The following is an 18345-nucleotide window of genomic DNA, read 5'->3' as shown; positions in this document are numbered from 1 at the left end:
CTAATAATATTAGCTGGTTCCTTTCTGTTGTTAGCTGTGACATTCTGCATACCCTTCTTGGTTTTCCTCAACTATGCCCATACATATGAAATTATATACTCATTAAATCATCCTTAATTTCTTAATTTGAGGGTGCCATATCTTCCTGTCAGGACATTACCCACATCCCCTTTTCCTGCCTTTCAGATCCAATAAGAATAAACTGAACTTTCCTTACCCAATAGTGCAATACAGAGGAGCTATTCTGCAGAAACTGATAAACGAATATTTCAATTCCTCAGATACAAACCTTTTAAAACCCAAAGACCATATTTCTACATCCAAGGGGTCACCCAAGAAGAACCCAGTAATTTTTTTTAAAGAACTGCACCATCCAATCTTAAAGTGGGAAGCAAAATAGAATGCGTGAGTCACAGCATGGCATCAGAGAAGGTCAGCCCATGAAGCAGTAGCCAACAGACTAGGCCATAAAGTAAATACTCAGAAACAGTGAACATGGAACAATTTCAGAGTGGGATCCCGGAAAGTTATTACTTACTCTTATTAGGTTCTTTCATGGGGACCAGGAGAAGACCCTTCATCTTTCAATATGGCCATGTCATGAACATTTGTGTTATACGTGAGCTCAGTAATTAGAAGACACCTTCCCAAATCACTGAACTTTGTATTGGTTACCACATTCTCTCCTAATTGATCAGAGGGATTTTAGCAGGCTTGATGTTAGTGATGAGTTGGTGGGGCATAGTGTGGGAAATTGATTTAATGATCTTATGTATATGTCTCTGTCTAAATAGGGAGTACGAATCTTAGAAAACAATCTTAAGGACCTCTTCATCATTATCCCACAAGCATATTTGTGAGAGTGTTTATAATGCCTTATTAAGGAATTTGGTGCAGAGTGTGTGCCATCCTTTGACATCAGCCACATTGGATAAAAGAGAAGAGAGTGATCATTTTGCAGTATGACTACAAAAGCATCACTGGTTGCAATCATCATAGTGATTATAAAACCACCCTATTGCTAGAAAAATTGGTTTCTACATTCTTCAATGTAGAATATGCCTGAATATTATCATGTACAAATTTACAAATAATATGAGCCTAACTTACATGTTTGATAGACTATAATAGTCTAGTACTTCATCAATTCAACACGGGACTTTCAGGACCATCCCAAGTTGTAAGAAACGTGAAGACATGAAAATGCCTTTTCCCACGGCAAACATTGACAAGATTGTTAAATATTTCTTGCAGGTTTACAGGTCAGTCATACAGTGGCTGTGACAACTGAATACAAAACACCTGCATGCCTGTAAATGTTCTCCCTGATAAGATAGACAAAATGTTATAGAACAAAAACTCTATGTTATTTTGATTGAGAAAAACATTCCAGTATTGTCTTTACTCCATTTAACAAACTTCAAAATCATTTTCCAATTTTCTTTTTCTTTTGTCACAGAAAATGTGATCATATTAAAATGTGCACCTTTTTGAGTGAATAGAAGCTATTCGTATATACAAGCTACAAGGGATTTCTGAAAAAATGTCAAGCTAATTGTTGTTAAGCCAAACAAAAACATTTCCTTCCACTGTGGTTTACCTGATACATCAAGCAAAAATATTGGGAAGTAAGACAAAGTGATGTCAGTGAGAGTGATAATGGAAGATCTGTGACACTGTGTGCTGATTTTTCTCTTCATTCATGATCATTAGCCACACCAACTGTTAATGTCTGTGGAGCCCAGTTTAAGAGCAAGTTTATTTTACAGAGGATAACACTAAACAAGTCACTGTAAGTTAAAGGATTACAATCTAAGGACTGTGTCACATAAATCTTTGTTTTCCTGAAAGTACTTAATCATTTCCATGTTCAATAAACATGACAAATAAATGCTTACTTGGAATTGAGTTTCTATTTTATTCTTTCCCCCCCACCCCCAATAGCCATTGTTACCTAAAGACAATATAGATGTTCAACTGGTTTGATTCTTTTTCATCTCCAACATATTAACCTTTTAGGACTGTTTTCTTTATTTGTAAAATAACTCACTCAATACACTTTGCCACTTTTACGAGAAGGCTGCTTAACTCCTGGGGGTTTAGCATCTGATCTCTGTGCCCAATACTGTGAAGAGAACCTAAGTATAAATATAGTGTCTGTAGTTAGGTACTAATAGGAAGAAGGACATTTCTGAGTGTCTTCAGCAAAGGCTATTGAGGGGGAGAATCTTATTTTGACAAAAGGGAAGGGAAAGGATTTGGATGAGTAAGCTAGGGTGAATTACGTTGGCATGGAGGTCATTGATTAATATAGCAAGGCCATTCTTCTCCATCTTGAACCTTAAAACCAGCCTAGAAGTTTCTTTTGAGTAGGATATACGCTCCAGGAAAACCTGAAACACCCACAAACTCTACAAGTATATACTGAACCAAATTAAAAACGACTGCAAAGAGCAAAATTCAAATAAGGAAAAGTAAATATTCTTGGATATGTATCCTTGACTAGAAGGCCATTTTAAGATCTTGGCCATTTTAAGATGTGATATTTTACGATGTTTACTTGATAATAGAGATTTTCAAAAATTGACGGAGAAGATTGGAGACAGTGTAGACATAGACTACTGCGATAACCTATGTGAACAATCATTGTCTCACAAATGCCCTCTTCTCAATAGGGAACTAAGCCTGAAAAAACAAGCTCAACTTCTTGCACATTGATTTCTCCAGCCATCTGAACTTTCTTGACCTTTTCTTTTTTCTGAATGTCAATTGACAGCTTCCCCACACTTTGCCTCTTCCTTTACATACTGTCATATGTGGTAGGTCACATCATCTAATTATCTCAGTGTGTTAAATTTATCTCTCCAATTAGCTCTGTGTGAACAAGGTCTGTGACTTATCCTACTGCTTTATTCCCAATGACACTCATCACAGAGCTATGTGCAGTGTAGATGCTCAATAAATAGATGGTGATATCCTGAATATAACCCTATTACAAGGAAGAAAATTATATTAGATTTGATCATATCCCTTCACATCTTAAAAATCCTCAGTTTCTCTATTGATTCTAATAGTAATGTCTATCGATTCCAATAGTGATGCTTAAATTTTATTTACAAAATACATCTATTTACAAAGATAACATTGGTTATGCAGTGAACAAAATCGTAATTAACTAACTATATTTAAGAAATCCAGGAATAAACAGTTTTATTGCAATAAGATTTCTAAGAACGTTTAGTCTGGGTATTTCAACAAATGTGAAATATAACAGAAATCTAAACTTGTACTGAAAATACGTATCTAAATTGTATGGGTTCCTGTTCTACACAGCGCAATTTCATAGGCTGGAGTTCCTATTTTAGTCTAGCTTCTTCAGTACATACAAACTTTCACAGTCCGAATACCACCCATCCTCACTGTAGTACTTGCTTTCCTATACCAAATACCAAGTCCAAGGAATGTATTATTTATTGATTTTTCTAAGCATACCTAACATTATCTTATTTTTATTTACGTATCAATTTGTTTATTAGAGCTCTAGTGCAAGTAGATCAGCCACTTTTTCTAAGGTGAGCAAAAACAAATATTATTGGATACGTATCTTTGTAAAATGTATATTTCTGTGAATTTGTTTTAAATGACTATAGATGCGTTATTTCATCGCAATTTACATTTTTAATTTGACATTTTTTTTCAGAATGAATACATGCTGCCTTGTGTGCATTTATTTTATTACTTCTAAATGCCCCATAGTAAATCTTAGTATTTATTAAGAGGACATAATATCCATCCTCCTAGTGCAGATGCGTTCAGTGCCTCTAGCACCTCACTTAAAAAAAAAAAAGACATGATAAATAACACTGAACATGTTCGCTTAGGAATCAGTGTAAGAGTTTCTCTTGAATTTACCCCACAATGTGGCATTGTCGGATTACAGAAGACATACGATGTATGAATCTTCTCAGTCTTAATGTTTTCACTAACACTTGATAGTATCTACCTTTTTATACCTGTCCCATAAATTTAGAGTGATAGCTTACTGTTTTACATTTGCATTTTTAAACGTAAACTAGTTTGAGTTTTGGTTCATTTACTTGGGCTTGCCTTTGTACCTGCAGCAGGATTTCCATATCTGTTTTTATTGCTCGTTTTTTTTGTGCATTGTCATTTGCTTGTTTTATTTTTTACACCTTGGTGATAAGTTTGTTTTACCTGGTAGTGTAATACTATTCCTTCCTTATCTCTTCACTAGTCTTACTTAAATTTTATGTAAATTATAGAGCTCAATAAATACTAAAATCAAATTTAAAAACAAAATATTGAATTGGTTACAAATTTCTGTTATTATTTAGATTATAATAGAATAAAAATAATAATTGCTAATATAATTGACATCATTGGCATTTTCCTTTCATCAGAGAAATCATTCAGATTTAGCAGCATTGCTGAAATACTTGCTTAGTAGTCATAGTTTGTCTATTTCCTCTGTTAACTTTCTATGTTTATGACAATATTATCTGTAAATAGTGGCACAGTTCCCCTCTTTTCTATAAAGCTTTAAAACTTTGTTTCTGCTTTAGCATTTCTTTGGATATTGGTGGTAGTCAGGACTTTGAATATTATATTGAATCAAAGCAATGTGGACAGCCTTCCTTTTCTTATTTTCATCTTAAATAAATTTCCCTTACAATTCTCTATTAACTGTTTTATTTACTATAAAATTTGGGTTGATTACCCTTTATCAGTTTAAGGACATTCTCATTTATGCATATTGCTTAATCTTCTGAGGGTTTTTATCTTAAGTAGGTCATGAACTCTATCACACTTTTTAAAAATGCACCTATAGAAATGTTCATATGTATGTATTTTTGTGTTTGATAGTCAACTAACTATCTTTCTATTCCTAGGACAAACAATATTAAAACAAGAGGTATTACTTATTAATACACTATTAGTTTCTATTGATGTTCTCATAGCAAAAATTGGTGTATCTGTAATTTTCTGTTTTTACTTTATTCCCACCAGGTTTTAAGACACACACAATGTATTTTCTAGACTGTGCGTCTTCAGGTCTTCCTGCCTTGCACTTGTGATATCACCTTTGTATGTTCCATCTCTCACCATAATGACCGATTGAATTCTTCATTTTTTTTATGGTGTAGCTCAATAAATATGTTTCTATCTGTAAACTCATTAAGCATTCATTATTTTGAAACAGTATTTTTATGGCAATTTGAAAGTACTAAAACATACACACACACACACACACACAATGCTATTATTTTAAAAACAAAAGCTGTGTCAAACTACTGCAGAAAACAGTAATCTCTGAAAAAGAAGTATGTCTTTCTATCTTTGTCCAAGCCCCACACATGTAGCACAGGGCTTATAGCATGATAAGTGCATGACAGATTAGATGCAGTCTCATCAATAACCTTTTAATATAAGAATTTCTTATACTTACTCTGCATAAGACTTTTCTCTCCCGATGAATATTGCTTCAATTCTACGCACCCAACGTTAATTAAGTGCCAAAACCCTAAACTTCCAAACAACCAGATAACTATCAGTAAGTAGCAATAAACCAACAAAAATGATTTGTTTGAGTGTGTTTCTTCTGTAATTTTTATCATACCTAAACCACAAAGACCAAATGTTCCTTCTCTTGAGATTTAGTATTCAATCCAAAGAGAAAGGGTATATCTCAGGAATGCTTTCTGGACAAAGTACTATGTTTATAGAGAAAGCCATATGTGCCTTTTTTTTTCCTACTTTTACGTAAGCATACATAAAGGTTTCGGGATATTATCTCATCATTTCCACTAACTATTATTTCCAGTAAGTGAATCCATCATACTTCAGCCAAGAATGAACTAACTGAAGTGGAGCCTTTACATTTTTTCTAATTTCTAGAAAGCTAAAATATATAAAATGATCAGTCTGACCGAACTTTTCTTTCCGAAATGTATCATGTCTCTTGTGACCTTCATTGACTCAGGTATTGATATATAGAAAAAATCAAAATGTAGCTATGTTTCCCAAATGATCCCTGTGATGGTAAATTTTATATGGCAACTTGACTAGGCCACAGGATGCACAGATGAGACATGATTCCTGGGTGTGTCCGTGATGGTGCTTCCAGATAAGGTTAGCATTTGAATCAATGGACTCAGTAAAGTAGATTGCCTTCCCCAGCATACTTGGACCTCATCTAATACACTGAAGGCATAAAGAACAGGAAGGGGAAATTTGTTCCCTTTTATTCTGCCTGACTGTTTCAGCTGGAATATCTTATTTCATCTTCTCCTGACTCCAGACTGGCATTTACATCTTATCTCCCCTGGTTCTCGGGCCTTAGGACTCAGACAGAACTGCAATACTGGTTTTCCTCCAGTTTGCAGACAACAGATCGTAGGAGTTCTCAGCCACCATAGTCTCATGAGCCAATTCCTGCTAAAAGCTCCTCTCTCTCACCAAATGGCTCTGTGTCTCTGAAGAACCCTAAGACAGTCCCTAACACACCCCATGTAAGAATTTCTATAAGACTCTGATTTCTGTTATCCTTTTCTGTTGTCCATTACTAGAGAAGTTAGGATGTCAGCCTTTGATAAACAAATTCACTTCTTGTCTTCCTAAATTTTGTCATTGGCCCCACGAATTACATAGTCATTCAAGCCAAAAATTCTGGGAGTTATTTTTAGATTCCATCTTTATTTTGAGCATGTAATTGAACTACCATTACTACCAATTTTATATCCAAAATATATGTGAATTCTGGGTATTCCTTCTATCTGTATTACCACTCCATAAAGTCAAGATAATATGTTCCTTGGCTTATGATAAAAACCTTCTATCTGGGTTTCCTACTTTCATTCATGTCTACTACAATCTGATTTTCATGTAAGAGTCAGAGTGATTATTTTTAAAATATAAATCAGATCATATCATCCCCCTGCTTTTAGATCCCTTCAATTGCCTTCTCTTTTACATGAAGTAAACATGAGCTCCTTATCTTGGTTGACAAAAGCCTGGATAATATGGTCTCTGCCCAGGTTTCCACATCTGTTCATCTCTTTCACCTTTATCCACTATAATCTGGACTTCATATTCTTTCTTGTATATGCCACTGATTCAGTCTAGGAGAACCACTAACGTAAGCATTCCCAAACTCTTTACTATGGTTTTCCTTGATTAAAAAATCTTCACATGGCAACTCAAATATCATTCTGTCCACTGTAAGTAACACATTTCATTTCTCATCCATCTCTTTTGTTCTATCATATCAAATTTTTTTTGTATTTCTATTTATTTACATTTCTTCCATATTACCAGTTCTTTGAAAAAAAAAAATCTCTTTTGTCCTATTCAATGCTGTATTCCCAGCACCCAAATGAATGGGAACTCTTTGGTACATATTTCTTAAATAAATAAGGATACTGATTGTTTCTGTAACTTGGAGAATTTCATACATTGAGAAACACAATAATGAAGCCCATTGAGAGATCCCTTCACATCACCATTTATTTTCAGGTGTCAGGACCTCAAGCTCGCCTTACTTTTTGATACTCCCTGTCTAAGATTTGCTTCCCTCCAAGACTCATTCTAACACAGCCTCAAGAAAGATATCTTGCCTTTGCAGACTTAGGTAAATATTCTTTCTCTGTGCTTTAAAAACACCGTCCGCTTAGTTCTTCCACGGGATAGCCAAATCAAATGTTTTATCATTTATTTGCTTTTATAATTTATCCAGTTTAACTCCATGTCTTGAAAGGCAAGAGAATTGTGTTGGGTTTATCCTTTTTCTGTTACTAGCCTAGTACCTAGTATGTATTTTATAGAAAAGAATTTTTATGTTTAAAGGTCTTTTTTAAAGTTTATTTGCAATATCATTATTTATAAATAATTATTATTTATAAATTTTGGCTCTAACATTGAACCAAAAACATCCATTCACATACTCAACAATCAGACTTGACAAAGATGACATAGCTCTCAAATTTTAGAGGTTAATTTAGAAAACCATTAGACATATTTGTAGTCAAAGCAGAACAGTATTGGAAAGGGGGAGGGTGATCCCAATGACTCCTAAATTGTCATGTTCCATCTTAGAGCATAATTGTTAAAATCTTCCTCTTATTTATGAGGAATCATAGGATGGCCTGGAGTTCTTTGCATGTACAGAAGAAATCCCAAGAAATTAACATTTGGCTTTGGTGACCTCTCATTTCCTTTTCTGGTCCTGACCTCTGAGTTCATTGAAGCCATGGTTTTCCACAGTCTTTCTCTTCAGACAGCATCTTGTGACATTCCTCCTAGCAACCCTCTTCTGTAATCTGTGGATAATAATAGAAATATCTATTATCTATTAGTAGGGGTACTTGCAAGAAATAATACTTGCATTCAAGACGTGAATTAGATGGTGGCAGGTAACTCAAATTGGGGAAATACTACAGAAAGGCACCATTTTCTCCAGCAAATGCCTACTAACCTTGAGACCTAGATGCAACTTCCACACATAAAGGAAGGAGGAGAATACATACAAAATCTCTTACAACATTACAACTCAGGAGATGACCCTAAATACCAGGATGCAATTTCTGTTTCTCTCATATATTTGATGTGTAATTTAACCCTGAAAATTCCTTATAATGTTTCTGAACCTCATTTTTCCTATCCATAAAACACGACAATTTGGCAAACCTAGAAGTCCTATGAGCACCTAATTTCTGGATCTTTCTGAATGTCCAAAAATGTGCCATTGGTGCTTTTTATAATTTTCCCTTTTAGTATTTGGAAAAGCTGTGATTTCTGTTGCACCCATTCTTGAGTTCCCATCTTTTTGGAAAATTTCACCATGACGCCTTCTTGAGTCTTCCCATATGGGGTCCCTTACTTCCTCCTCAGTACTTCCATACCACTATATATAACTTAGTTTCTATTTCTTATCATCAAAAGTCTCATATTATAATTACAGAGAGAACTGTTTAGTTGAAAGTTAAGGGGTGTTAGTGTCAGACCAACCAAACTTAAACCCAGACTCAAATAGTATTTATCCATGGGAAAAAAAAAAATTCAACAATTAGTTCTTATGAGATTGATTAGGTACATTTTATAAATAAAGAAAAAAACTTCGAGAATGCTGCTGTATTTAATATTTCTGTATCAACCATGTAGCTTAATTTCTGTACTGATAGATACTCAATAAATGTGGCAGACAAAATTCTTGTTCCTCAGATAGCCCATCAAGTCAAGAAATTTTTAAATTTTATGTCCTCCATAACACTAGGTCTGTGCTCAAAATACTAGGACTAGAATATCTTCAATATCAACAGTATACCATGTAATCCATAAATTTGTGTTGACTAAAAATACAATGATAATAAATGTATTTTTGAACGATAGATCATAAAGACATGCTCTTCTACAATTATCATAAGAAGCAATAATTACAAGGACAAAAAATACATTCAACACTGTTTGGCCAACTGAGTAACTGCAAAGACACTTTTTATAGCAAATAAAACAGTATTGAAATTGAAAAAAGTATAGAAAAGTATTTCCTGCAAAATATATTCTACACTTATTTTCCCCACAAAAAAATACAATGACATTTAAAAGTCTAAGTACAGCCTCACAATGTGACATATTTAATTCTAAGCCCAGGTATTATGAGCCGTTATTCTGTTCGCAAATAAAAACCTGCTTTTAAAACCCTTTACCCTCAATTCAATTTCTTTCAAATTCAAGGTTAGATTCATGAAAAAAGAGAGCCACAATTTCAATTTTTTAGCAATGCATGAGATTATGAGATGAAAAATTAAAACTATAAATTATACCCAGTAACTTAATTGTGTATATGTGTGCATATTTAAATACATGAATATATTTATAAATATATGTATAAGGATATATATATATTCTTTTTAATGTTGATACTCATGTTTAAGTTGTGCATTTATAGAGCTTTTATAGTGATGCCTGCTGTTACCTTATCTTTTTGACTGACAATGATAGGATTTCAGTCATGCTCAGCCTTTCCGACAGTGCCAGTGATGGGATTTTTTGAAATCTTATTACTGGTTACACTGCCCTGATCTCAGATGGAACTTTCAATCAAAAAGGCAATCAGAAGGTTATACATTCGTGAGATTCCCTGCAAAGCCAGTGATCGCATAATACAACTTGTTGGAAGGGCCTACTTGCCTTCAGTCCTTATGTGGCTATAAAGAGTAATTGGCTACTTAGCTCTCAGCACCCGCTTTTCCTTTTCCAAAATACAGCATAGCCCAGAACTCTGTTGAGTCTCAGTGTGGAATCCGGCTGCTCCTAGGAGATTTCTAAGTCTCATGCAGAGACTTGTCTTCCTTTAAGCATCTGATTAAGCAAACTCTCCCAAAGACACATTTGTATCTTTCTAAGCGTTCTTGCCTCACTGGTGATACCAGTAAATCTAAGTTTCCTTTTCTTCTATATATACACATACACTTAACTGCAGATTTTTTTCAAAACAGTTTCACTTTAAAGTTTACACCCTAGAAGTCATAATTCTGTGTGGCAAGGTTAACACATGAATTTAAAAATAGCATATTTTAATCATCGTATTATAAACTTATTGTATTTAGAAACTTATAACTATACTCATAAAAATATTGTAAGAAATGCCCCCCTTAATACTCTTTAATATTCATATATGGATGTTTAAGAGACATTTTGCTAATATGATTTCATCAAATCATAGACAGAGTGGAGGCTGAATTGATCCCGTGTTGTGTCCAGTCACCCAGGGATGCATCAGTTCCCTAGGTGGGAACCTTGAATTGTGAGGCAGGCGGAGGGAGATAACTTTGTCTCACTTGGCTCCAACTTAACCATTCTTCTCCATTTAGCAGAGAGTACTCTTGTCTCTGCTATGCCAATGTTGATGAAACAGACAACAATGCACAGAGCTTTAAAAAAATAGTCATTTCAGTAAAGTTTTTAAAATGTGTTATTTAACAAGTTGAGCATGGGAAACTTAAATCTTAGAAAATGTTAGGAACCTTACTGATCTCTTTTGGTTGAGAAAGTCCTGGCAAGTCTATTGCTAAAGTAAAACCTCAAGTAAAATGTGTTTTTTATTTGTTTGTTGTGTGTGTGTGTGTGTGTGTGTGTGTGAAAGAGAGAGAGAGAGAGAAAGAGAGAGAGAGAGTTCTTGAGATTTTTAATTTAATTCACGACACTCTAAAAGTATAGGCCAATCTTATTAGGATCAAGGTATTAGTCACTTTATTCTATGTTACAAGACCTGAAATAGGCTTTTAAATGCAAAATGCTGACACTGTGGTGGCAAAGAAAGTCAGCAAGAGATTCATGCTTTCATTCTGTCTTCCTAGGCAAAGAGAATATTGAGGCGATGTCTGGTCAACTGGTACACCAGACATTATCTCCCGCTCACAGAAACCACTGTATGAAGATTATCCTGTTGATTATCAATATCTGAGGATATAGATTTTATACTCCTTAAAAAATACTGTAATTTTTCTGTTAGACATATTTATGTGTCTATAATCTTTGGGCACTTCCAACGTATGCTAGAAATGAGTCTGACGTTCAAGAGATACATAAAACATGATAATCATGTCTCCTCGGTTTGGAAGGTGTAAGATAGTTACAATATTACTATTGATTATTACTGAAACTACTACTAATAATTTACATTCACCAAGCACTTCTTTTAACACTGTGCCAAATCCTAGTATATTTTAAAGTCATGCTGGACCAACCTTTTGACCTCAAGAAAAAGTATTCACTAGTCATAATACTACATAGAAAAGATGACTTATTCTCAGCAGAAACTCAATAAAAGCTTGATTAAGCCACTGGATAGTTATAAATTGTTAGTATAGTATTTAAACATGTTGTTTCTGTCACAGTGGAGGTAGCCTCTAGAAGTTGGTGCCTTCAGTTTTTGAGTCAAAAACCGTTCTCTTCTTAGCAGACCCACACCAGTGACTGAGATGACGGAGGACCACAGCCTGACTGCTTTAATGGATATGTTTTCACTCTAGAACCCCCTGTCAGGCTGGCAGAGATTTTGCCAGGTCTGCACTGCAGTCTAAGACTCTCTTGCCAAATCTTTGTTACAAGTTTTAGGTCTGCAAACTTGTCTGCAGGTTTTCCCTGCTCAATGTGTCTGCTTCCAGAAGGACCCAAGTGACACAGGTGGACTAGCCTTTAGGCGTTCCATGTTCCTTTTATGTCCCTGCTGGCATCTTGGTGTATGATCACTGGCAAGCCATTTCTCTTCTCTGTTTCTTAATGATAAAGACTCTTACAAACAAAAGTGACCCTTGGGATGGTTTGGTTGAGTATTCTAGAATTTTAGTTAGAGTTGATGATTCTGTTAATAGATCTTCCACTGATTGAAAAAAAATTAATGACAACAAAGGTATTTATAAAAATATATTTCACAAAGTAGGAAACAATACAGGAGTTTCTCTGAATACAATACATGGAGTAAATAAACAATATTGCATTAAAGCAAAGTAGAAAATTAAAATGATCTGCATGTAATACTTGAGTTTTATCATACATTTTCTACTCCTAAATGGCAGGTTTGCATTACAAATTAAATATGCTCACATCTTCTAGTGCTGTTCCTTTTTGGAGTCTAAGACATTCTGTGCATCACCATGAAGATCAGGGATAGGAGTGCTAAAAACGTAAGCAGTGAAATTATGTACAAATCAGTTCCTGCTCTAAAACTGTGGGGGTAACTTGAAGCATGTTTCTTGGGCAGGGCATTATGTAGGTATCTAAAAGTCTAGAGTTTAAATATTCACAGGAATCAATATACTTTAGGATGTTTGTGCTTGTAGTAAAAACACCAAATACTAGGATTATGAACAAAATAGAAAACAGTCCAAAAGTTTCTCTGGGAAAATGCTGTTCCTGCCATCACCAGTTACAATAACACTTTCTACTCTAAAGAGACTATTAGCTCTCCTTTCGATAATATTGCCTGCCATACTCATCTCATCAAAATGTACATGTATTAAACATTCATTGTATATATATTTATATAAAACAATCTAAAGGATTATTAATGGATATAATTTAGTTTTTTTCCCCATATATCCCCTTAATCTATAGATTACCAACCTTAATAAATAAAAGCATTAATGGACATCAATAAAATATTTATTTCAAGGATTAAACAAATAAATTCACGCGCTAGCAATAAAACCATCTGTCTCTTATGTAGTCCACTGTGTAATACAGTTTATCTTTGTGTCCTTGTGGAAGAAGATGAAGCGGAGGGAATGAGGAATCCTGCTTCTAGAAAACAAGCATGTTTGAATGGGATTTCTCTCCTCCCACCACTGAATTGGCAAGCCCCACCCTGGAATGGATTACGAACATGTGAATATTTTAAGGCTCGACACAATATTTAAAGATGCTATTCAGTCTCTGGTGAGTGGGGCCAACAATTATGTACAATGTGTGGTCACCGTACTGTATAATCTAGGAGGCCTCTCAAAACTCCAAAAAGTTATAATGTACAGCAGACCAAGTATTGCTTTATCATTTGTGGTGGGATCCTTATTGGTGAAGGGGAAAAAAATCATTTGCATTCATAAAAATCCTTGCAGAAGACACATATCAGCAGCAGATTCCTTGCAGGTCCGTATTTTTTTTTTTCTAAGAAAGCACCTTTTAATTTTGATTTTTTTCCTCTATTTAAACCGTTTCTCTAAGGATTAGCCAGGATCCCAATCTTTGTCTGTGGTGGTCAGGTAAATATCAAATATCCAAGGACTTCTAGACACTCCACATACTTAATTCACACTCCACAAGATTTATAACCTCCTAACATATACTTTTTTATTTTATTATCTTTTTTGGTTCAACATTAAAATGTGGTTGAGTTTATAGATGACTGGTGCTAAACTTGCCTCTAAAACAAATAGCCACATTGGTTGTATCTAAGGGGAGTGACCCTAGAATATTACAGAATGCTCAGTTCCAGTGATTTATTATAATCCACTGTCAAGTTTCTTTGTCACTTTCACCAACAGAGTAGAGTTCGCCCAGTCTCTTAAAGCGGGGACCCCAGTCACTGAGGTAGTCAAAATTCTGGTCTGAGTCTGATGTGGTGGACTCCAAGGAGCTGAGGGAGCCAGCCACTGACCCTCGGCCTTCATAGCCATATATCTGAATGGAGTCATATGGCGGGGCAGTGGGATCATTATCTGCCTCATGCAGCCTTACATTTATAAATTCATCGACATCAACACCATTTGGAACTGGAGCAAGCCCTTGCCTTGGCATAAACTGCAAATCTGGTTTAATATCCTTACGGGGTAAAAATCCATTAATTCCATCTGGATTTTGTAAAGTTGCAATGTCAAAAGCCTCTGTGTCCTCCTCCCCTCCTCCTTCATCATCGTAGCGAATGATGTTTTCTCGAACGTCTTCGTCATCTTTGATAATTAATGGCTCGTTTTTATGCCGCCGTAGAGTTACAAACAGCACCACGATGACTAGAGGAAAAATATTAAATAACAGTCAGCCAAACAGGCATATAATTTCACAAGCAACACACTATATATGTTAGGAGAGAGGGGTATTTTTACAAAATCATGTGAGCATACACCTTTAATAATATTTACTGGAGAATTAAGCTAAACATCTTTCTGAATGATGAACATTAAATTTTGAGTAAATACTGTTCCAGATTATTGGTTTATTATACGCTGATAGAGCTGGGTTAAAAGAATTGGCATGCATGCATTCATGGTGAAAGTTACATTTTATACTGTTTTGATCATTAGAGTGAGTGGCACAAAATAAAAAATAGCACTGAAAGTATGACTAGCTTGATGTATGTCTCAAGCAAGTCCTTTAACATCCTTTGGTTCCAAAGCTCCCTTCTATTAAAAAAAAGGAGCAAAGTAGGTTCTTGGGCTTTCACAGTTTTTCAAGGCACTCTCCAGTTAAATTACGTTCTTTTATTAAAAAAGTGAATGTCAAATTTGCACGGGCAACTTGTCTTGTGGGAGGGCTGGAATGCCTCCAGCTGGGAAGAGAAACCTGAATGTGAAGAAAGGGCAAGGAAAACATACCCAACTAGCCAGATCAGCCAAATCAAATGTGGGTTAATGGAGCAAAATATGTCAGCAAAGTGATGCTTGAATCCAAGGCACTGGGTGAGCAAGACAGATGGAACAAGAAAGACAGTAACTGACACCGTCTTTTAAGTGTTTTGTTCCTTGAGGGTAGGATAAGATACGACTCTCTTGTTTTTCTATTTTCCTATTGTGTAATCTCATTTTATAATTGGATTTTTTTATTAAAAGGTTATAGAATCTTAACTTGCAATCATTTTAAATTGATGTTTATATCAAGGAAAATGTCAGAGAAAAGCAATGGTAATTTGAAGAAAACTTATTTTTAGTTTGCTTATTTGCTTTCTTTTCATGTCACCAAATTTGGGATCCAATGGACTCGGCAACCCAATCTATAATGAGACACTATTGTGGGCATAGTAGAGCCTGCTGTTGCAGTGAACTGGTGTGCCTCACACCCAGAGTTCTTCTTATGTAATAGATGGTGTTGTAACGACACAAAAGCACTTCCCCACTGCCACCACCATTATGCCTTATTCATCGATTTACTGGTGATGGAACTGAAAAAGGCACTGAAAGTCCTCTTCAATTGGACATTTACTATCTCAACCCTTTGTCTCTTCACTTCTTCTTAGAGATCTCAAAACGTGGAGAAGGAAAGGAAGTTCCTCTTCCCCAAGGGAATGCTGTTGCCTGTATAGATGAGAGTTTTCTGTCCTTATTTACAGTCATTTATGAACCAGAAAAAGGGTGAAGGCTATGAAGGAAATACGTACCTAACAGCAAAATGATGCATGCTAATATGGCAATTAAGGCGCCCATACTGAGTCCAATTGGAAGGACATAAGCTTCAACATTACAAGACTGGACGACACCGTCATTGCTGCAGCCACAGACCCGGATGGTCAGGGTGCTGGTGCTGCTCAGTGGAGGGTTTCCACTGTCACTGATTATGATTGGTAAAAGATAGACTTCTTGCTTCTGGCGGTTGAATCCATTATGCTTTGCCAAAATACTGAGGGAATTATCTGGAAAAAGTAAAAATTACAATAAGTTGCATCATTTCAAAATGACCGCCCAAATAACACTTTTTTTTTCTAGTTCATGAACCCTTTGCAAACCTCAAGACAATCCCAACTTCAGTGGACTGCTCAGGCTTTCTCCCCGACTCGTCTCTGCTCATTTTTTAATTTAATTTAATTTAATTTAATTTTATTTTATTTTATTTTATTTGAGACGGAGGCACGATCGCAGCTCACTGCAAGCTCCGCCTCCCGGGTTCACACCATTCTCCTGCCTCAGTCTCCCGAGCAGCTGGCACTACAGGCGCCCGCCACCACGCCCGGCTAATTTTTTGTATTTTTAGGAGTGATAGGGTTTCACTGTGTTAGCCAGGATGTTCTAGATCTCCTGACCTCGTGATCCGCCCGCCTCGGCCTCCCAAAGTGTTGGTATTATAGGCATGAGCCACCGAGCCCAACCTGCACTTTTTCAATCAGCATGGACCAGGACAACCGTAACAGGTTGAATGAATGGGACCCCGGATGGACCAAGGGAGTTTTACCATCATCACCTTAAAAATGCAAAACATTTCTTCTACAAAAATAATCTGTAAGTGTCCCTTCCGAAGACATATATTATCTCGTCTCCGTATACCATACATAAGTTTGATTTTCTTTATTTAGCCTGATAATAAAATAAATTATTTATTTAGAATGATAATAGGTTAAGCAAATTTGATTGGATAAAATGTCATCATATTTGAAACACAAGTTTGAGAAGCTCTGTATTAAAAGTTGGACTGTATAACAATACGGTTGCAAAACAATGCACTTTGCTGATTCCCCACAGGTACCTAAAAAGAGAGTCACTCATGGCCTAGAGCATTCACATTAAGATACAGCAAAAGCCCTATTTACTACCCGGAGGAGCTATGCGACATACATTAAAATTCTGTAGAGAAGACCTATAGTGGTTACATAATAAGAACAAAATGAGAAGTCATAAAAGCTTGTGCTCCATTTTGCAGGTGTCAGTTAATTATATGGAGATATACACTGGTTGTCTGGAGCAACAGTTAAGCAATACTTAAGAATATACTTCAGTTCAAAGTAAAACTGGTCAGTGAGAAGTGGCTGCTCCCAAGTTAGACACACAGTTCTCAAACTTTCACCCCCAAGTTGAAATATTTGGTTGTCATTCATCCTCATCTCATAAATTGCAGTCACATCATATATAATAATTTGTTAATCTGCTTTCTCATGTTGATTACTGAAAGATATACGTTTACTCAAAATGCAAATGTTGATTAACTCTCAGTGATATTACAGCCAAAAGCAAACAAACACAAGTTTGGTTACTGTGCATAGTGTTATTTGGGCAAAATAATTATTTGGGTTGTGTGGTTTTTTTTTTTTGTTTTTTTCAAATATTGGCAAATTAGAGACCCCAGAACACTGGGCTACTTAATCATTGCATATAATAGTAATGATTCCAAACCATTGCCATCCAATTTCTGAGCATCAGTATCCTATTGGTTTCCAAAATACTCAACTAAGTGAGATATTCCATTCAGATGACTTCAAATAAGTTTTATAAAACTACTCTACCATACAGCACTATACTAGGATTTCCAAAAACTGATAGCCATTCCCCAAAATAGATGTATAGTTATATTTAATTTTGCTTTGTTTAAGGTATAAACAGGCCTATAATGCTTTTCGAATAAGCAGTCAAATAGAAAAAGCACTCTGATTTAACAATTATTTTTTGAATTTCTTTTGGTTGCACATCATCATATAGTTATTTGAATATACTTAGAAAAAGAGATTTCTAATGTAGTTAAGCAGTTATATACCAAATGATACAGGAATCTTTATTGTCATGACCTAGACAGAAATACCGGTAAGCTAAAAGCAAGGAACATTATCTCAAAACAGATATAGAATATATAGTTGTGTTATATTTTCAGAAAGTATATGACAAGTATGAGTACAACTAATTAGTACAAAGAATATTTCTGGATGATTTTATACACGATAGTTCAAAACAAAAGATAGAATTTGTTCTTCAAGAGACAGTTAATAAAACTGAAGTGAGGCTATTGTCTTTTTGTGGTTGATACTATTTCTATGAGAAACAATCTTTCCATATTCTCCTTTTATAACAGACTATTATAATAATTTAGAAACTGTAGCAGGAATTTGCTTACTGCAGAACAAAGCTATCTCCTTTA

The 18345-nt window shown here is 35.2% G+C and overlaps 1 protein-coding gene across 3 annotated transcripts in view; it reads right to left on the bottom strand.

Annotated features, from left to right (window-relative positions):
- CDH8 (cadherin 8) overlaps positions 1-18345 on the bottom strand; it is a 410980-nt gene that overhangs the window by 9299 nt on the left and 383336 nt on the right. Inside the window, exons 11-13 of one of the 3 annotated variants that reach the window (XM_031658177.1) lie at positions 15887-16138; positions 14343-14525; positions 8248-8336 (exon numbers count right to left, since the gene is read on the bottom strand). In XM_031658177.1, coding sequence (XP_031514037.1) covers positions 8290-8336; positions 14343-14525; positions 15887-16138 — 482 coding nt within the window. In that variant the 3' untranslated portion in view covers positions 8248-8289. Of the gene's footprint in view, positions 1-4151; positions 8337-12431; positions 14526-15886; positions 16139-18345 lie in introns of those variants that run through there. The other 2 variants (XM_031658176.1, XM_031658175.1) reach the window with 2 other exon arrangements.

Source organism: Papio anubis, chromosome 18 (genome assembly GCF_008728515.1).
Source record: "Papio anubis isolate 15944 chromosome 18, Panubis1.0, whole genome shotgun sequence".
Taxonomy (NCBI): domain Eukaryota; kingdom Metazoa; phylum Chordata; class Mammalia; order Primates; family Cercopithecidae; genus Papio; species Papio anubis.
This window is presented reverse-complemented; position numbering and strand designations above follow the sequence as displayed.